The 20,145-nt window shown below is 37.1% G+C and overlaps 3 protein-coding genes across 3 annotated transcripts; 1 reads left to right on the plus strand and 2 right to left on the minus strand.

The window, feature by feature from the left end:
* Window positions 1–795: 795 nt before the first annotated feature.
* On the minus strand, window positions 796–6,119 carry LOC135643572 (serine/threonine-protein phosphatase PP-X isozyme 2). Its single transcript, XM_065160686.1, has 8 exons — window positions 5,912–6,119; window positions 4,626–4,778; window positions 3,097–3,159; window positions 2,934–3,019; window positions 2,755–2,830; window positions 2,397–2,662; window positions 1,367–1,445; window positions 796–1,288 (listed from the first exon to the last, which is right to left on the minus strand). Exons 1-8 carry the CDS (start codon window positions 6,050–6,052, stop codon window positions 1,238–1,240), a joined length of 915 nt encoding a protein of 304 aa, XP_065016758.1. The 5' UTR covers window positions 6,053–6,119; the 3' UTR covers window positions 796–1,237.
* A 210-nt stretch (window positions 6,120–6,329) lies between these two features.
* On the plus strand, window positions 6,330–13,353 carry LOC135582205 (transcription initiation factor TFIID subunit 6-like). The gene is made up of 12 exons (XM_065160685.1): window positions 6,330–6,538; window positions 6,657–6,743; window positions 7,354–7,455; window positions 7,535–7,643; window positions 8,686–8,792; window positions 8,903–9,040; window positions 9,115–9,210; window positions 9,409–9,533; window positions 10,742–10,874; window positions 10,950–11,075; window positions 11,178–11,289; window positions 12,777–13,353. Exons 1-12 carry the CDS (start codon window positions 6,413–6,415, stop codon window positions 13,145–13,147), a joined length of 1,632 nt encoding a protein of 543 aa, XP_065016757.1. The 5' UTR covers window positions 6,330–6,412; the 3' UTR covers window positions 13,148–13,353.
* A 412-nt stretch (window positions 13,354–13,765) lies between these two features.
* LOC103990476 (cell division protein FtsZ homolog 1, chloroplastic) lies at window positions 13,766–19,710 on the minus strand. Its single transcript, XM_009409629.3, has 6 exons — window positions 19,378–19,710; window positions 17,061–17,160; window positions 16,156–16,385; window positions 14,695–14,862; window positions 14,364–14,597; window positions 13,766–14,219 (listed from the first exon to the last, which is right to left on the minus strand). Exons 1-6 carry the CDS (start codon window positions 19,645–19,647, stop codon window positions 13,968–13,970), a joined length of 1,254 nt encoding a protein of 417 aa, XP_009407904.2. The 5' UTR covers window positions 19,648–19,710; the 3' UTR covers window positions 13,766–13,967.
* Window positions 19,711–20,145: the final 435 nt, after the last annotated feature.

Here is a 20,145-nt window from a genome sequence, read left to right on the forward strand (position 1 = left end):
AAAGATTGTTAAGCAAGATTTATATTGATAGAACCTTACAGAAAAGTATTTATGTCTCATTTATCCTGTTTTTTATAATCTCTTGGATTTTATCCATCTAATCTCAGAATAAATTCTAACTTAATGTTGGTGAATCCTGATGCCTAATTGCCAAAAATATATGTTTTTGGCAATTAGCTTAGCTAATTTAAAGGTAAGATTATATATGTCGATCAGATAATTAGGAAGGATCAAATATGTTTTAATCATTTACTAAGATGGTAGTAGGACTAATTACATATTATCCTATTAGCATTATAATTTTTATATTTAAAAAATTTATATTAAGATTTATATTTTTTAAAATTAAATAAATAATTTTATTTGTCATAAGTTATATTAAAAATATAAAAAATAATCAATAATAATAATTTTTATATTCTTTTAATGATTTTATCGATAAAAAATAATTTAATATCATACATAATGTCACATGTTATATTTTTCATCAATATAATTAATGATGTTAGGATAAATATAAATATTTATTTTACTTTTAAAACTATAAATTCTAGTGTAAATTTTTTAAGTACGAAAATCACGACGCTAATAGGATCCAAATATAGGAGGTAATATATAATTAATCATATGCTTATAATCTTAAGAAAAAAGAAAAAAAAAACACTGCTGACAATCTTAAGAAAAAAGAGGGCTAAAATTTTCTGCTAAAAGAACTTAATAACAGCTATTTCCGAAAACATAATTCAAAATGGTAATCGTTTAAACAATAAAGCTGCTACATTAACTATGTCAATATGTTTGAAATCCTCACCCATTCCATTTCTGAAATCAAGTACAGATAAGCCAATATCCATGGATGCAAACCAAAACACTTTCCGCATTGACAACAATGGAATCTTGTTACTACATCTCCTACTGGTACTGCATCCTCACTGAAGCTTTTCTTCTAAGATATCTCCATTCTTTTTTCCCTTCACAATGTTCTATAACTAATGTGATGGTTCTTATGATGATACACACCAAGGTTCACATACTTCAAATATGTGAAACAACACAGACCAGCCAAACCAACCTACAGAATGAAAGCACCTCTAGAATACCGATACTTGTCTCGCTAATTGGTGTTCTGCTGTGGTTGCAGACTGTGCAGACTCGACGAATAAGCTCAGTTCAGAATTGAGAAAATCTAATGAGCTTTTGAGTAAACTTTGAGAGGATGAGCCTCCTCCTCTTGGTCTCAGAGGAAGTAATCGGGGGCTGGCTTTTTTGATGGAACCCCTCTTGATTCCTGCATCAGATTACAGGTCTCAGTGACAATCATGAATCGAGTATAACTTAGATGAAAGAAAATGTTTTAGGTACAAACATGTGGTGCAGCTTCAAACACGGTGAACTGCTGGTCCAGGTTCTCATCCAACACCAAAATAGCAGCCACGTTTCCGCATCTGGTAAGTCATTCATAAGGTCAGCTATGGACATGATTAACAGTAAGGCATGAATATATTTTTGTATCATCACTAGTGCAAATCATATGTTTCTCTAGACTCTACATCCCTAACCGTCAAATTAATGAAGTATGTTATTTTAAAGACACATATAAGCAGTGGCTGATCGTTGGTTCTCTTGTTTTACTTTGGAAAGCAATCTGGGAAGAATTTTGAAGCTGTACCACAGGTTCACTCAGGACAGATGTAGCTAAAGGAAACAAATATACAATAAGGATGATAGTTTACAGCAATAGTCTTTTACAAGGTTAAACAAGTTGGATACAAGAGCAAGCAAACTGTCAAGTCAGTAAGTAAACAGGAAGTACAAGATCAGAGCTGGTTCTTGAGATTTTCATGGCAAAAAGTTCTCGAGAGCCTCAAAATTTCTCAAACTGGAGCCCATGATTGGCTTACAAATCCCTAGATCTTTATTCGCAGACCTTCAGCATCGATGCTTTAAATCTTCAAGCTACATATATCTGCTAGGGTGACATCCTTAGATGATCTAAGGGACAAGACTCCAACTTTTATTTGATGGAGACACATAATATTTTATCCAACAAAAATTCATGCAGCTTTTTTCATCTTAAGGAGACCATCATTTTTACAGTTTAAGATTGAAATGATTGTGGGAAAGATAATAACACTGAGAAAACAAAGGGAAGAGACATAAGTGCACTATCATATCTGAAAAATGGAAGCTGCAAATAACCAAATTTGAGAAAATAGAGGACGATAAGATTAACTAAGTTATTTTATAATAATGCCACTTCATACCCAGCATAAAAGTTTTGGAACTTTAAGAAAGACTTTTAAATTGGCTGAACTAGTGCGTACAGAAGATTCTGCGAACACGAGCTCATTATTTTCCTATATTTATATAATTTCTGTAAAATATAAGCAAAATACCTGTAACAGTAGTTAGGAGCAGACCAGACTGTGACAATCTGATTATTGAACATCCATTTGTAACCTTCCATTACCAGTTGATGTGCCCGACATATATAATCTATGTTGTTTGAATGGTTGAAAGATGTAACAACATTTCCTCCAAACAAGTAGCCTGCACCCCTAGGACTTAACCCCCAGCCATCAACATCTTCTGGATCTGACCATAGAAGATCACACATGGCCCCATCATGAGGCACTTCCTGCTTCCGATCAATTGTTCTGATCTGTTAAACAGATCATTTCCCAAATTAAAATTCAAGAGGTTCAATTGGAAAAGGAATGAAGACAACATTAACGAGCAAAAAATAAAAATAACCTGATCTAAAGTTGTTATGGCAGGAGATAGACCCCCATGAACACTAAATATTTTGTTTTCAATCAGTGCTGATAGACTGCAAAATGGCACGAGTGAAAAAAGTAACCAAGAAATCAGGATTTATGCTGGATGGCCAATAATTATCAACTAACCTCATTATAAAAACATGAAGGAATTACCTCAAGTAGTCGAAGATATCTGTGCAATATCTCCATACGTTTACAGAACCATATTTACGGAGGCATTCATCATAGAATCCATATACCTGGTGGAACACCAATGCCTTGTAAAGCAGAAAACAACAATTCATCAAAACAACTTTTGATCTTTAAGATCTTGGACCTGTGTAATCTGCCGGCTTTCGTGGTTTCCTCGTATCAGAGTTATACGGTCTGGATATCTCACCTATACAAATTCAATGATGATTGAAGGAAAAAAAAAATAGACAAAACAATTTGCGTCATGCAAGATGCAACAAAAAAAGAAAAAAATTAAATACAACAAAATGACTAAGATCTAGATGAATACATTTAGAACCAAGTTATAAAATAGAAGTGGGCGAGTGTTATCAAATGCACTTAGAACAATGAAATCAATGTTGAAGGTGCAAGAATGTTATAGACCAATTAGAATGGAGATAAAAAGATGTTTGGCACTCCATGTAATAGAACATTGTGAAATTTTTGCTTTTTAGCCAGCAACTAGGTAAAAATGTGTTAAATCGGAAAGATTGACAAAACAGACACCCATATCCTCAGCATGATGCTGGTCACACTGCAAGATAGGCATTTTTTTTTTCACAAAGGGTAAATGACGAATGTGAAATTCGAGTCAGGACTTTACAGTGAACTGTCAAAGCCTAGTCTTTACAGAAAAGCTAGCCGGCACCTTCAAAAAATTATATCGGATGAGGTTTGATCCTCTACCTTTGAATAAGTGGATCTGGTACACAAAATCTGGTACACCACTTCCAGACCAATGTTTAAGGTACAAGAACATAATCAATTATATCATCAGCTCGATGCACATGTTTTCTGTTCTTAGTTTTCCTACTTTAAAGAGACATGGAAAGTCTCAGATAAAGGAACCTGTTTCTAAACTAATTCATAAGAGTTCCACAAGGAAAACACTTAAAAAGAAAAGAGAATAGGAGGTCCTAAAACATAATCTAATGGTTTGATGCATTTTCCAATCGGGAAAACATACAACCAACATTCTATATCATATGATGGATGTGTAATTATAAACTTGTAACACATTTTACATGTGCACCAAAGAAGGTTGAATGGTTTTTCTTGATATCTGCTTTAATTATTTGTTCTTTGCAGTAGTGAGTAGCTGTGGAAGTTAAATAGAATTAGTTAGGTATGGAAAGATAAAGGATGACAAGATTGAAGAGATACTGGTGCAATGTGAAGCTGAAGATTGTAGTCAACAGATTGATGCTTCATGCTTATAAAAAGCTCTTTGTGTCTGTGAGTATTACACCTTGTTCATCTAGAAATGGCTTCATAAGTTGTGCATCATTCTTATAGCTTCTTTTTTTTCTGAATTATCTCATTACACATGTCAAATGTTCAAGCAACATGGGAGAACATAGGACTTCCTTTCTTATTAGGTCTTGCTTAGCTTGTTTGAATGGTTTTGCTTTACTGGAATTCAGAAGTTTATTTAAGTGTTAACTCCATCAAGTCAATGGCTCCGCTGTGACAACGGTACAACAACAAGAAAGAAATTACACAAATGAGGCATGGATTTGTATGGATGTACAATAAATTCTGATAACAGTGCAGAAATAAGAGAGGTATAAAGATGTGATATGTTAGCAAACCAGAGGTATGTAAATGCCAAAGAAAAGAGGTAGGATGTACCTTCAACGCTAGCAGAAGCAAGAAAGTTTCAACTGAATAAAATCCACGGTCAACAAAATCACCCAAAAACAAGTAATTTGTCTTCGGGCAGTCACCTCCAACCTTGAATAGCTCTTTCATGTCATAGAACTGGCCATGAATGTCACCACATATCTGAGATAGACAAGTCAGAAGCTGTTAAACAAAGTGAACACAAAGGATCCAAACTTTCCCTTGAAGAACGTCAAAAAAACTACACTATATAGCAAGCATAGAGTACAAGGAAATGACGGAGAAAATTTCTTGGAAGAACTTATTACTGGACAAACCAATATAAGTGGCCTCATGATAGTTACCAACAATCTTTTGTTGCTAAACTTTAGCTTTGATTGGGGACTAAATAATTTGAAACTAAACAACTTGTTCTAAACAGGACCAAAACACATATAGTTTCTTTTAACAAGGGGAAGTGAAATTTGAAAGATAATCCTTGCCTCTAAAGTTAAATATAGAGTAGACATGACAAGTTTAGAGCTTACATCAAAATTTAGTAGATATCCATTAATTTATGTGACCAAAAAACTGTTGCTTCCTCCAAATGCCACGGTTTCAATCGGCAACAGAGAACCCATATTTAGGCTTTCTTTACATGCATAAGTTTAGGCAGAATGGGATACGTCTTATGCAAGCCTTGAACAAATCCTCTACTGGATCTCTCACAATCTACAAGTTCCTAGGTTCAAATCCAAGTTCATAATTTGCATTAAGTTTTCACACAGGAATGTGAACTTTCCTAATCCAACATCCATTACAAGGACTCAGCAAATTAACCAAAATGCAACCATTCGCAAGTTCCTTTATAACCAACGATACTTGTGGCCAGACAGAAGCGCCGACATCACCATCAAGTAAACTTGGCAAAGATAGCAATTAAGACGGCTGTAGGATTCGCATACAATTAACTACACAGGATCAATCTCACAACTTGAAATTACGATGGCAATCATGTCAACGAGATGCCAGCGAAATCCAGTTATAATGAATTATGGCTAAGAAAATGCACGAAGCGAAAGAGAAACCCTAAAACTTCAAACTTCAAAGGGAAAAGTTCACGCTTTGGCAACAAAACCGAGAGTCGTTTATCAGTCCGAACATCTCCACATGGTATTTAGATTGAAGGAGAGTAAGACCTCACTACAGATCAGCGGAAGACGAACTAAAACAGAGCAGACGTTTCGAGGTAACGATATTGGAGAGGGAAAAGGTGGGAAAGCGGAGAAGAAGGGATCCATCAGGGGGCTCCGTACCGTGACGGGGGCATCGACTCTTTGAACGTTGCTCTCCTCGACGAGGATCTCCATGGCCTTGAGGCATAGTGCCTTGACCTCCGACTCCTTCAGCGGCTCACACCGCTTCAGCTGCTCGATCTGACGGTCCAAATCCGACATCTCCCCCGTTCCTCGGCTCCTCCGCCAGCCGATTTCTTCTCTCCCCCTCCTCCCTCGTATCCTCCACCTCCTCGGTTCCCTCTCGCTCCTCCCCTACGCCTACGGCCTCTCGCTGAAAAGAGAACTGCGACTCACATCCGCAGTCACATAAGTACCGGTCGGTGACCACATACCAACGATGCGCGGTGACCTCACCAGCCCTAATCGTAGCGGTAATCTTACCGCATGCAAAACCCGATCCGCTATAAACAAAAGAAGAACCGGATCCGATTAAGAGCGCAACCCGAGTCCTTTCTCGGGGTCGAACACCTCGCTTGCGTCGAAGGAGACGCCGAGAAGAGGAAGATAAGAGAGGAGGCAATGAGTATAGTTCCGAAGGAGACGATCGCGGTGATTGCGCAAAGCATCGGCATCGCCAACCTCTCCTCCGATGTTGCCCTCGCCCTCGCCCCCGACGTCGAATACCGCCTCCGTGAGATCATGCAGGTTGTGCATAAAACATCGTCCTTCTCTTTAGGGTTTTGGGTTTCCAAGTTCCGGTCCCTTGAGCTTGATTCTCTTATTTTTCTTTTATGTGAGCTCTAACATGTGAGATGATGCGCAGGAGGCGATCAAGTGCATGCGCCACTCAAAGAGGACAGTCTTGACGGCGGAGGATGTGAACAGCGCGCTTAGTCTGAGGAACGTCGAGGTAGGTTCGATTTGCGTGGGACTTCTAAGTTCCAAATTTTGGTTCTTTTTCTACTGTTTTTTGGAAAACAAGAAGATTTACTGGGTTTTAACTTGATGGGTTTGTGAGATTCGTGGTTACATTGGTTCCATTTCTTAATGCAAGGCCACTAGATCTGTTGATTGTAAAGGTAGAAGTTTTAGTTTCTGGCGATAAAAAATTATTTTTTCCGTGGATTTAACGAATTTGTTCAGGGAATAAACACCAATTTTCTTCTTCTTCGTAGCTCATGAATCCCAACTTGTTAATCTACTGCGGTTGACCAACATTTAGGACCATGAAAACGTCCATTGTTTAAACTTTTACTTTGAGAAATACGGTGGTTTCTTTTCTGCTTTCTATTAGAATCAAGTAATTCTTTACAATGGTTTCGTGGTTTTCTTAACAGCATATAAGTTCCTTTAATATTATGTAGAAAGCAAAGGTATTTGTGCTTTGAGGATCCTGAATTGGGTTGGGAAGCACAACAGATATGTTTGAAACTTGTCAAACAGATAGTGTGCTTTCTTTCTTAGTTTTAATTGGATGGAGATAACAATAGTTATCTTTGATGTGCTTGTTTATCTCTCAGCCTATTTATGGATTTGCATCTGGGGATCCTTTGCGGTTCAAAAGGGCTGTAGGGCACAAGGATCTTTTCTATATTGATGACAGAGATGTAGATTTCAAGGAGGTACGAGTATCTTTTTTGTTGTAACTTATAAATGCTCCATGTACACTCTGTTTCTTTTATGGGGGTTGGGAATATACAGGTCATTGATGCACCCTTACCCAAAGCACCACTTGATACTGCTGTTGTGGCTCACTGGCTTGCTATTGAGGGGGTCCAACCTGCGATCCCAGAAAATGCTCCCGTTGAAGGTTTTTTTTTTTTTCACTATGTTCATGACCTAACTGAGATTCTTTCTTGTTGGAGTAGCTAGTTTTCTGCAAATTCTTCCTCAGAAAAGATGAAAAACTATGGTTTATGGTTTGATAGCTGGATGAAATTTAGATCAGAAAGAAGTATTGTGGATCTATCTCATAACTCCAACATCTAAATAATTTAGAATGTGTTCTAATTTTTTCTTTTGATTAGTTAGTTGATCATAGACTTGTCACAGCATGTGACGACCACAGTCTGGTAGTTCATTAGACAGAATTTCCGAAATTTTAAGATATATTCTATTCCTCTTTGAAGCAAATTGCTCAGTCGACCTGAAATTTGATACTTGTTTTTACATTACTTGAATAGGCTAACTGGAATTAGTCCTAATCCTTAAACTGGAAGTAGATGAATCATATATTCATGCCTATAGATATTTAGCAGCATCAGTTAATATTTCAAGCCTTACGTAAGATTATCATCATGATATCATGTCTTTGAGTTCTGATACATGAAGATCCTGAAGCACACAGGAAAATGCAGTTAATATTTAGCAGCATCAGTTAATTGATTACAAACATATGTGCCACGTAGGTATTCGTAGTTACAAAAGTTGAATATATATTGATTGTCTATATGGTCACTTATACGAGACTTAATTGTGTAATTTTCATAGAGAGACCAAAATTTTATTCCCTTGAAACGTTTGAAATACTGCTTATATGCTATTTTCCAGGATCGATTTGAAGTTTCCAGTATGCATCCTGAGAAAGCATGTACACGACAGATCTAATACCTTATATAAATTTCTAAACATTGATGGAGTAACTATAAATTTCAAAACTTCGCATTCATGTAATGGGCACTAGTTTGTTAATATATCTGTATTGAGATATTTGCTAGTTACTTTATCTTCTCTCTTGCTCCCCAAATCACCACTACAAACTCTGGATACTATTTGTAGTATTAATTTTGGTCTTGGTTTTATTGGATTTCCAACCTTTATTTGAAATTAATTTTTGTGCCTATTATTTCTAGCAATTGTAGCCCCGTCAGAAAACAAAAGGTCTGAGAACAGCAAGGAAGACGGGCTTCTTGTTGATCTTAAACTTCCTGTTAAGCACGTACTATCTAGAGAACTCCAGGTACTTTTCCTTGCAGGCTTCTGAACTTTCTTGGCTTTTACTGTTACAGGTTATTTGAGCTTCTATGAAAGAATTGCCTATCATATTATCTAGTTACTTTCTCATTGCAGCTCTACTTTGACAAAATCACTGAGCTTACAGTGACTAGGCCTGAGTCCATCCTTTGCAAAGAAGCATTAGTGAGTTTAGCAGTGGATTCAGGAATTCATCCATTAGTTCCATACTTTTCATACTTCATTGCAGACGAGGTGAAGTTTGCTAAATCAATTTATCTGTTGAATATATCCTCTTAGGTCATAGTTTATAATTGTTTCTATCACAGGTTGCCCGAAGCTTAAATGATCTTCCTATCTTGTTTGCTCTAATGCGTGTGGTCCGGAGCCTTCTCCAAAATCCACACATTCACATAGAGCCATATGTAAGTCATCTTATTTGAATTGTACATGGAGTGTTTATTGACATGAACTTTGATTTATATTCTCCGATCTGTTCCCATAATTGATTACCATGAGTTTTCTGCTTAGTGTCAACCTCTCCTTGCAAAACATACACTGGACTGCTGAAATGTTGTACAGCCATCTACATTCCTTCTAATAAAGAATATTCTCATCTACAGTTACATCAGCTGATGCCATCGATTATAACATGTGTTGTTGCCAAAAGGTTGGGGAGTAAAATAACAGATAATCACTGGGAACTGAGAGACTTCTCAGCAAATCTAGCTGCATCAGTATGCAAAAGGTCAGACGCTCTGCCAAAATGTAGAACTTCATTCTTTTCTATTCAGTTAACAATTCTTTGAAGGGTCTACAAGTGTTGCTAGTAACAGAAAATAAACAGGGCTCCTCATGCAACTCTTTTGAACACACAGAAAACATTTAGATATTACATGCAACTGAATAATGCCGAAACAAAACAAAAAAAAATTTAAACATTCCTATGTATGTGCTTGTATGAACATCTCTTTGATTGGCTAATCCTGTATACCCCCTATTCGTCTCAGAACATCATCTGCGAACATCTTGCATGCTTTAATCCTCCCTGGAGAGCTTAACTATTTTGATATACTTTAGGCACTATGGTTATGTGGAAAAAAGAATACAAGATCAGGAACAAACATATCTATGTATGGATCAGGGATGAGACAGTTGGGCTTAATTTTAGAACTAGGAATGACCTGCGGCTCATGCTGTGCTTCTTGTGATGATTTTTGTGGCTTTTAAATCTCTCCCAGCATTGCAACGATGGACTTGTGTTTCTAGTTTAAAATGCACTTTTAATTGCACCTTTCAAGATGCAGTTTTTTTCATCTTTTGCCAACTCAGACTATAAAATTACTAGTTTGCTAAGCATAAGTAATCAAGTGTAACTGAGAGAACAAAGTGAAATTTGGACATCTATATTATGTCCAACATAATTTTCTGTAGACAAACCCACTCAGAAGTAATTGACTTGTAGGGTTTGTACAATAACCAATACATGGCTTCTGATTGTCAGTGGTTAATTCACTTGTTTAAGATCCGATGTCATCAGAAAATCTTTTTGTTTCATACTGAAAAACTTAAATATAAACAGCCATTAATTTGCATTCTTTTGTATGCTCCAACAAGTCATTGCAGTATATCCTTCTCTGATGGTTGTCTTAAAGGATAGATAAAAGTTTTGATATTGATGACAGACTTCAAGTCTCGGAACAATTTAAGCTTTTATTCTTGCTGGATTTATGTCATGACTTGACATACACCTGAGCACTTTAGTTACATTCTTATAATGAATACTAAGCATTTCATAGGGTTCTGGTAACTTTTACCTCCTTAAAAGTTGTGATATTGATGACAAGCATACATATACGATCTTGTATACTATGAATTCAAGTCCCGGTTGATAGTTTCTGTACTTTTAGAGGACTTTTAGATAACTTTCTGTAACAAATTTGCTGGATACAACAGATATGGTCATGTGTATCACAATCTGCAGTCCCGGTTGACAAAAACGCTGATCAATGCTTTTCTGGATCCATCTAAAGCACTGACACAACATTATGGTGCCATTCAAGGGCTTGCTGCATTGGGAACTAGTGTGGTACTTCCTTTAACTGTCTTTCTTGCAATGTGGTTCTCTCTTTCTAATCTGATAGATGTATCTTAACCTTGCTAGGTACGTCTGCTAGTTCTGCCTAACCTTGAGCCATACCTGCAACTTCTACATCCAGAGATGCAACTGGAAAAGCAGAAGAATGAGATGAAAAGAAAAGAAGCTTGGCGAGTATATGGTGCCTTACTGGTACTTTTTTGTCCATTTCTTCAGTTACATCTCAAAGTTATTTGTGAAGACATGATTTTTATATGCAGATGCAATAAAGACTTACTAGAATGCATATCTCAGCGTGCTGCAGGTAAATGTTTGTATGACCGGCTCAAGTTGTTCCCAGGTTTGTTATCTCCTCCAAGACATCCAGGTTGGAGGATTAATGGGAGAGTTGCAACTAGCCATTCCAGTAAGCAATCTTGTTTATTCTTGAATCAGTTTTTTTTCCACCAGATTTTCATTCTATATATCTTTATTCTAAATATCTTATGCCATCATCATCTTGTGCTGCTGTTTTTGTTCCACATGGTTTTAAAAGTTGAGTTTATTATTCATACACAATAGCACTTTATCAGCACCATTGGTGGTACTGATACAGTGAGGAGTCTGCAAGAGCAATAGTCACATGTGCAAGAGCGATATGGTCTTTACCAGCTAATCTAGGAGACATCTTTGGAAATATACCAGTTGAGGTTTCGAACCCTCAAAACTTTGGTAAGAGGTTACTAGGAGAATTTTCCACTTAAGTATGTCGGATGAGGGTTCGAAACCACATCCGACGGTCTTAAGGAGAAAGGTGGATTTTTGATAGTGTAATAAGGTTTGGAATATTGCAGCATTGGTATTGGTAATAGCAGTATTAATTATACGAGGCTCTAGAACCAAATAAAGCAATAACTAGAGAATGAAATAATCTTAATGTTTAAGGAAGTTTTAGATCTATGCGGTGTAGTCACATTCCAGGATAACTCAGACCTTTTGGCTAAACTACAATGGACATGATCAGTTTGTTTAAAAAATCCATTGATGATTCTGAATCACTGGTGGTGATACTAATTTTCCTGTTCTGACTCTCGGAGACAAGACAAAGTTTACAAAAACCTATTAGAATTCACAGGAATGCTGCTGTTTGTATGGACGTTGTGCATGTTTTGTATGACACAAGGTTTTAAATCTCGTTTAGTACTAATGAAGTAACCTACTAGACTGGTAAGGTATTGGTGTACTGCTCTATCTGATGTTGCTTGCATGTATATTGTGCATGTGTTGTCTACCACAAGGATTTAAATCTCGATCTAGTATTGGTTTTGGTAGCTTATTGGACAGGTAAGGTAGAAGTACACCGGATGATAGGTCGACATGTACTGTTCATTATCATTGAATAAAATAACAAAAGTAAAAATGAATATTGAACCGATAGCTAGTTATATGTTTCAGTATTGGTGGATTGGTAAATATCAGTCTGTTCCGGCCGATATAGTCAATGATTGAAAATTTTGATCTGATAATTATATATTTACAGTTCTGTTTATGTATCTATCGTGGATGGCCTCCCGCTTCACAATAATTGTATATGCATCTGACAAGGCTAATTGTGCCATTATGTTAATCACTTTGCTGCCTGAACTCAACCTCCCATGAGCTCACTATACATTTTTGTTGTCTTCTTGAAGACATGAATTAAAGGAGACGCATGACTTGGTGATCTGGTACAAACCAACTAGTCTAACAATAGCTGCTTCTATTACTGCTTTTGTTTCTACTTGAATTTATCTTCTCTCCAAAAATTAAATATCATGGGACATTCTCATAGTTGAGCGTGATTCGCGTCGTCAAATAGCTTGCAGATGCCACTGTACTTTCCCTAAGAGTTATTTGTTTTCGTTATGTAACTAGACAAGCGCATGTCAAGCACCAACCTCTCATCGCAGCAGCCACCATTCAAGAAGGTTGCATCTGATGGACCTACAGGTGCAATGCAACCCATTGCCATGACAGCCAACTTGCAGGGTGCACCGGATGGATTCCCTACACGGTCATCTGGAACAGGTGTTGGGCAACCTTCTACCTCGGGGCAGGTTCCAATGAAGACGACCGGAGGCAGACAAGAGAAGGGTGGCAGCGTGGCGCCGAAGGGATCTGCTGTCTTGGCCCAGGCTTGGAAAGAGGATCTGGATGCGGGACGTCTTTTGGCGTCTCTATTTCAGTTGTTTGGTGAAGGTGTATTCTCATTCATTCAGCCAGTAGAGATGTCTTTCTTTATCTAGCCTGCAGTGGTGAGTCACAACGGGTGAGAACGTGTATTCTCATTCATTCAGCCAGTAGAGATGTCTTTCTTTATCTAGCCTGCAGTGGTGAGGCACAACGGGAGAGTCTCCCGACAAGCTAAGGGATGGTGGTGTAACTTAAACTTCTTATCTTTGAATGGTGTAAACATATTGATATGGAAATAGCTTTGCCACGCTTAATAGAAGATGAAAGTTGGGTTGCTTATTACGGGCATGTCAGTCAGCTGCGAGACTGCAACACATCACAGGATGGGTCTAAATCGAGATTGTTTCTCACCTGCAAAGCATCTGATAAGCTGAAACAAAATCTATCAACAAATCTAAACGACCATCACAGAATCGTGTTGTGACGTCACTGTTGAAAAATGAAAGCAGAAAAGAACACAGTAGCCATTTCTTAGTCGACTCCTTTTGAAAAACACATTAACCCACACCAATTCTAAGAACTACAGGATCCGATTAGGGTCCAAACGACTTGAATGATAAAATAGTTTCATAGAAATGGTCTTTTCTCCCACTTCGGAGGGTGCTCACACACATTACACACAAGCTTTTTCTTTTTTTTTTGCCACATTCAGATAGAGTGAAAGAAATTGATTTCTAAAAACCGAGTTATCACTCACTGAAATTTCTAAAAACTCCAAGTCGTCATATGACAACCACGAGAAGTCAACAGTACTGTTTGATTTGCAGTTCCAGAAGAGGATTGCTCTTTTTGCAAGAAAAACGGAGATACAAGTAAAATTGTGTACATGAGCATGGGTGAAAACGAAATCAACTCTAATTACGATGCGAGCATTCAAAAAAACAACTTCCGAGACCTAGAGGATACCGGTGGTGAGTTGGCTGTGCTCTTCATTAGGTGTGCCCCAGTTTTAGTTTCATTGTTATCTGCAACCTTGGCTGATCTTGGATCTGTCAACAGAGTTTTCTGAAATGACTGCGAGAAACCTGTGGCGATTATTGTTACATGAATCTCTCCGCTGTAACGATCATCAACAACCGCTCCAAATATGATGTTTGCAGAAGGGTCTGCCAGGCTTGTCACAACCTGCATATGGGTAGGACCAAAATGAGCTTTGATCAGAAGATGGACAACATCCTCCCTTTTGAAGCTAAATGACAGAAGATTTAAACAAGCACGAGTCCCAACACAGCAAAACTCAGTTTCAAGCGTAAAATTTCCACAAAGTACCTGAGAAACTTTGTTTACTTCTTGCAATGTGATATCCTTTCCGCCAGTTATATTGTACACGATTCCCATAGCAGACTCGATCGATGATCCAATCAGAGGTGCTAGGGTAGCTTGTTCAGCTGCTTCTTGTGCACGATTCTTGCTGGAGGAAACACCAACACCAAGCATGGCAGTTCCAGAGTTCTTCATGACAGCTTTTACATCAGCGAAGTCAACATTAACAAGTCCAGGGATCTGCAAATTTGGAGAAGATCAGTCGCAGCACCACAAAATAGGACCATCTACTGCAGCCTTTTCCCTAAACCCTATATCACTGTCAAATCTAACTCACTGTTATGATGTCAGATATCCCTTGCACCCCTTGACGTAAAACATCATCTGCAAGGAGAAAAGCATCCTGAAGAGGTGTATGTTCGTCCACAATATCCAACAATCTATCGTTAGGAATCACTATGAGGGTGTCAACGCTCTTTTGTAACTTCTCTATTGCTTCCAAAGCCTGACAATGGTCAAAGCACAAAGCAAGCCATTGGAAGTTGGAACACCTCAACAAACAAGGATTGTAGTAAAAGATATTAAGAAGTATGGTTTGCTAATTAATAGTCTGACAAGGAATCAAAGGTAAAATAAAATTACCATTATCAGAACTCAGAATATCGTATAGAGTATAAGACGAGAAATATAGGTTGCAAATGCTAAATACTTAACAACTGATGAAATCCTCCTCCTTGCAATGTCATGACAATTATTAATGAAATTTTGAAGTGGGCAGGAAAAATCACTTGCTTAGTTGCTTTTAGGATTAATTAGGAGAAAGTGCAACTTTCTGCTCACACCTATGTGCATTTAGCACTGCTCTTATAAAGCATATACAAATTCAGTCTTCTGACGTATTTGGTAAGATGAGACAGAACAGAAGACCTCAAACAAGCAAATATGGGTTTGAAAAAGCAAAAGATCCATCTCAGATAAGAGAAAATGCTCCTTGACTAAAACTTCAAAATCCAAGTTTAGCACCATAAGGATCCACTTACCATATGTGCAAGCAGTGAACATTTACAGCAAAAACATTTGTTGCAGAAGAAAGAGTTCAGTCAATCACTGAAAGTGTAATAGTGGATTCTTACAGATCCACTTACCAATGCGTTCCTTATGTCACATACTCAGCTCATATATATTTTCAAAGAATTGTTTGTTATTTGGACCTTTCAGCAAATCGATCACACCTCTTGACATGAACTAGAAGTGTACAAAGATATAGCACACCAGAGAGAAATAATCATAAACCTTTAAAGCCATAACTCTTCAAACAGTCTATTTAACTTCACACATTAATTTTCTCTTTTAATCACAACAGCAAGAGGACATATTATGGAAGGATTTATCTTGTACAGCTAACAGAGTTAGGTGAAAGAACTAAAATTTATGTCCAACTGAAACACATATAGATATGAGAAACAGAAAACCCCTAACTCAGAGAATCAATACCTTAGTAAAAGTCCTCTCTCTCAAAACAGCCTACCTATCTAAGATTATCTACTCATTTTCTCTTTTAATCACATCAGCAAGGAAGCATATTATTACAAGGATTTATTTTGCACAGCTAACAGAGCTATGCAGAAGGACTAAAATTTATGTTCAAATGAGACATATATGGATATGAGAAACAGAAATACTCTGAACGAGAGAATCATTAACCAGGAATATTAGCAATTAGTTATATTATACAATATATTTTCACATATGAGAAGCATACTAGGTGGATATTACTAAAGAGAACTAATGAACCTGCCTGTACAGAACGCTTGCGACCTTCAAAACTGAATGGGTAGGTGACAACACCAACAGTCAGATAACCTGCGTCCCTTGATATCTGAGCAACAACAGGAGCAGCACCAGAACCAGTTCCTCCACCCATGCCTGCCGTTATAAAGACAAGATCTGAATCCTTAAGGGCACTGGCAATAGTTTCTTTAGATTCCTCAGCAGCTTGCTCTCCAAGAAGAGGATTTCCACCAGTACCTGCATATTTCCAAGAAGAAGATTAGCTACTCTAATGAATCTATACTATTTTCACTAACTAGTGGCTAATTCATGAAATGAAGAAAACACTCTCTAAATTAAAATAGTAATGAAGAAAATCATCCTACAAGTTTTAATTTGTATTAGAACTGTCATGTTTTACTCACAAATCAACATTTGATATATCATTATTCATATATTAAACATCCAAAACATTTCAGTTTAAAAGCCCTCTGACAATGCCATCAACAATCCAACTAATTTTGGTTTAAAATTAACAGTAAAATGATTCGATGGATCCAGGAAGCAGAATTTATATCAGTGCAGGTGTACAGTATCTTTTCTATTCATAGTCTACTGCTTCCTTGGGGCATTCTTGTCCTGTTCCAACTTCTCCAAAGCATCATATTCCGCTTCAAACACCAAATTTTGATGACTAATTGACCACATGACTTTAGTCAATATAAGTTAAATTAGACCACTAAAAGATGTTCCATTTTAGCAAGCTTTTTCTACTCAGAGTTATTTACTAAACAGGATAAAGAAAGCATATGCAAAGTAATGCTATCTCTTGATAGATTTTACATGTGCAGATATACAATAATTTTTATGTTCTTACAGAATATTAATGATATCCCATCAAAAGATTATTAATGAATAGTTTGAGTGCCTGACCTAATCCACGAGTCAAGACTTCTCCAATTTGCAGCGGATTCTGTGCTTGTGAATGCAACAGTGCCTGAGAATCCGTGTTTATTGCGTAGAACTCCACCCCCTATCAATGCAGAAGACTGAATCAGATTCTGTACTTTCTCTAGTAAAAAATGATAACACACAAGATTATCAGGTATGATAAGAGGAAAGTAACTTTTTGATTCAAGGCCATGTCTTAACTGTTGAAGTAGGCACATAATTTTCTAATCCTTTAAGATTATATGTAGAAGGGGATGAAATTTAACTAAGACGTGACACCACATCACCACCAAAGCAAGGTTCATGAACATACGTGGAAAGAGAAATGAAACATATTAAATTTCTAAGCAACCTACCATTATCACAAGATGGGTTGCGATATCACAATGGAATTTTGATTTTGCTAAAGTTGGCATGTATGCTCAGATGATGAGAAAGTAGAATTTTCAAACCCCTCAACCACACCTAGAAAATTCATCTGTTTCCTATGTTGTATCTTTGTATGCTTATGTACTTCTGTTAGTTTTAGACAACAAAAAATCAAGTGGATGTTCTTAAATCAAAGGTTAAAAAAATAAATATTTTTGTTAAGTAAATAAAAGGATGAAGCACACAACCCCCTGACCACTATCTAATTAGTCATATATGTATGCATTTGAATTCGAATGACATTTAGACAAAAGACAAAAAACAAGGAACCCTCCAAGTAGAAGCAAAATAAAACAAGTACAAAAAAAGATTCATTACTAAAGTTTAAATAAACACATAGTATTAACTAAAAAATACAATGAATCTACAGGGAAACTTAAATATATCAGGTCTACTGACCATTTTTAATAATGTCAAGCACATAAATTAGCCATGGTGTCCCAAAGGGCAGAAGAATCATCACCATCTGTATTAGATAGGACATTAGAACGCTCGTATGCCTCCATCTGTCTATAGATATGCTTTCTGAATCATATCTGACCTTTTCTTCTTGGGTTCTTAGCCATATATACACCTTAAATATCTATATTAGCATATATAGCATTCTACATTTCATATTTGCATCCATGCCCTTCAAAATATGTGTATTTGGATGTCTGCTCCTCTATACACAGACATGGGCTAGATTCTTAACTCATCTTAATGAAAATAAGAAGTTGTCCAAACTGTCCTTGTTTAGCAACAAAAACCAAGGGACATTGGAAATTTTTATGCCTAATTTTAATAGATTTTATGCAAACAGTGTCTAGGTTACAATTTCCACTTTGCTAGTCAGTGGTTAAAAGTCGACACTTAAGGGTGGAAAGTCAATTGGGGACACACCCAAGTAGAAACTATCTTGGAGGCAGTAATCCAAAGTCCAAACTTCAAGCTTCTATGTACATATTTCCATAAATGTTTATTTTCTGTGGTATATATGCAGAAAAAAGGGGAAAAAATCATCTTGTCGTCTCATCTAATCTGATTCTTATCATGAGGCCAGGCCCCATCATCATCAAGAACTACAAGCTCCTCTCCAACAATCCCAAATGGGTTGAATCACGACAATCATACACTTCAACTGTCATCTAATATCACACGCAAAAGAAAATTCTTGAGGTTGTATGCTGAACATACATGCTAAATGGATCGAGATGTTCAAGATTCAGGCCATAAAAAATCTTTTCTACAAGATACATGCAAAACAAAGTCTATAGTATGGGTGGCAAATCTTTTCTACAAGAAACATACAAAACAAAGTCTATAGTACACGTGGCATCGCTTTAATTTTCTTTTCCAGATATTTACAGTACAATGATTTTATGCATCACCGTCCAACTCTAGTATTCTATTTCTAGAAGCCCTATTTTACTCTTCCAAAAAACACTAGTGTACCAATATTTAGTGTGGTATAAAGGTCACCGCAAGAAAAGAATGATATGCGTTCAATTTCAAACACCAGAAGAACGCTGGAATTTAATCCAAAACTCAAGAAACTAAAATCAAGAGTCAGAATTTTTCAAATACCAAAATGGAAGAACCATATCTGGTTTCTTATTCGAGTATTTCCTCCTGCATTGTGTCGTACATCTTCATTAGTTGATAATAACATTAAAACTATCATTACAAACGACACTAATTCCCTATCCAGACAAACTTGGATAACTCCAACCCTCGAGAGCAGTGCATTGAGCATCGGAATCAAGCAACGAATTTAAAGGTTCACGTCTATGAGCACGATCCGATAAAAGCCGCATTCTGGGAGGAAAAAGAACCACAAGAAAACTCGAATTCAAGAACAAGCGCAAGCATCAAGAACTCGAGCACCAACCTGCAACCCGCTCCCAATCATGCGATTCACGGCGTTATTCCCGCCCCCTCCGACCCCGACCACCTTAATCCTGGCCGACTCCACCGGGACGAACGGCGAGAAGGAACACCGGACAGCGGCGACCCCTCGCCGCCGGAGGGCCCCCCTCCTAGCCGCGGCCACCGGTGCCGGGGCCGGGGCCGGGCCGCAGGGCGAATGTAGAGAAGGGAGGAAGGAAATGGAGGCCAAATGGAGGTGAGAAGGGCAGGAGAATCGAAGGGAAGAAGCCATTTTGGAGGTCTGTCCGTCCGTCGAGATGGGAAAGTAATAACGAGGGGAAATAAAGATCCTAAGCTTAGGGTTTTGCAACACAAAGAGGTTAGCCTTTTTTTAATAATAATAATTATAATAATTATTATTATTAATTGGATAAAGTTTTTTAAACTCATTTGTATAAAATAGATTCTTTTAATATTTATATTTCTTATTGTTTTCATGTGTTTTGGTTGCTAATAAATATAAATGCTTGTAAATAGTAGTTGCATGTGGTTTTAGGAGTGAGTGGTGTACGGAGAGTAGGATTTGTTATGAGAAATAGGTAAGTCATTAAGTTTCTACTTTTTTGTATTGAAAAATATAGTAGTATTATTATTATATTTGTAATTAAGAAAAGGAAGATGACAATCCATGTTTAAAAAATCAAGATTGAGGAGGAGGAAATGTTACAGATGGTTCAAAAAGGGGAGCAAACATGAAATTGAATGGAGTAAAGTGGCTGATATCATCATC

The sequence above is a fragment of the Musa acuminata genome, chromosome BXJ3-7 (assembly GCF_036884655.1).
Source record: "Musa acuminata AAA Group cultivar baxijiao chromosome BXJ3-7, Cavendish_Baxijiao_AAA, whole genome shotgun sequence".
Lineage (NCBI taxonomy): Eukaryota > Viridiplantae > Streptophyta > Magnoliopsida > Zingiberales > Musaceae > Musa > Musa acuminata.

Excerpts from the sequence above, each read along its gene's own strand:
- LOC135643572 (XM_065160686.1), bottom strand. The coding sequence starts at position 6,052 with ATGTCGGATTTGGACCGTCAGATCGAGCAGCTGAAGCGGTGTGAGCCG. Across the intron at positions 4,779-5,911 it reads GAGTCGATGCCCCCGTCACG|ATATGTGGTGACATTCATGG; the intron begins GTACGGAGCCCC and ends TGTCTATCTCAG. Across the intron at positions 2,663-2,754 it reads CCATAACAACTTTAGATCAG|ATCAGAACAATTGATCGGAA; the intron begins GTTATTTTTATT and ends TCTGTTTAACAG.
- LOC135582205 (XM_065160685.1), top strand. The coding sequence starts at position 6,413 with ATGAGTATAGTTCCGAAGGAGACGATCGCGGTGATTGCGCAAAGCATC. Across the intron at positions 9,211-9,408 it reads ACATTCACATAGAGCCATAT|TTACATCAGCTGATGCCATC; the intron begins GTAAGTCATCTT and ends TCTCATCTACAG. Across the intron at positions 10,875-10,949 it reads CTGCATTGGGAACTAGTGTG|GTACGTCTGCTAGTTCTGCC; the intron begins GTACTTCCTTTA and ends TAACCTTGCTAG.
- LOC103990476 (XM_009409629.3), bottom strand. The coding sequence starts at position 19,647 with ATGGCTTCTTCCCTTCGATTCTCCTGCCCTTCTCACCTCCATTTGGCC. Across the intron at positions 17,161-19,377 it reads TGATTGGGAGCGGGTTGCAG|GGGGTGGAGTTCTACGCAAT; the intron begins GTTGGTGCTCGA and ends CTGCATTGATAG. Across the intron at positions 14,598-14,694 it reads GGATATCTGACATCATAACA|ATCCCTGGACTTGTTAATGT; the intron begins GTGAGTTAGATT and ends CCAAATTTGCAG.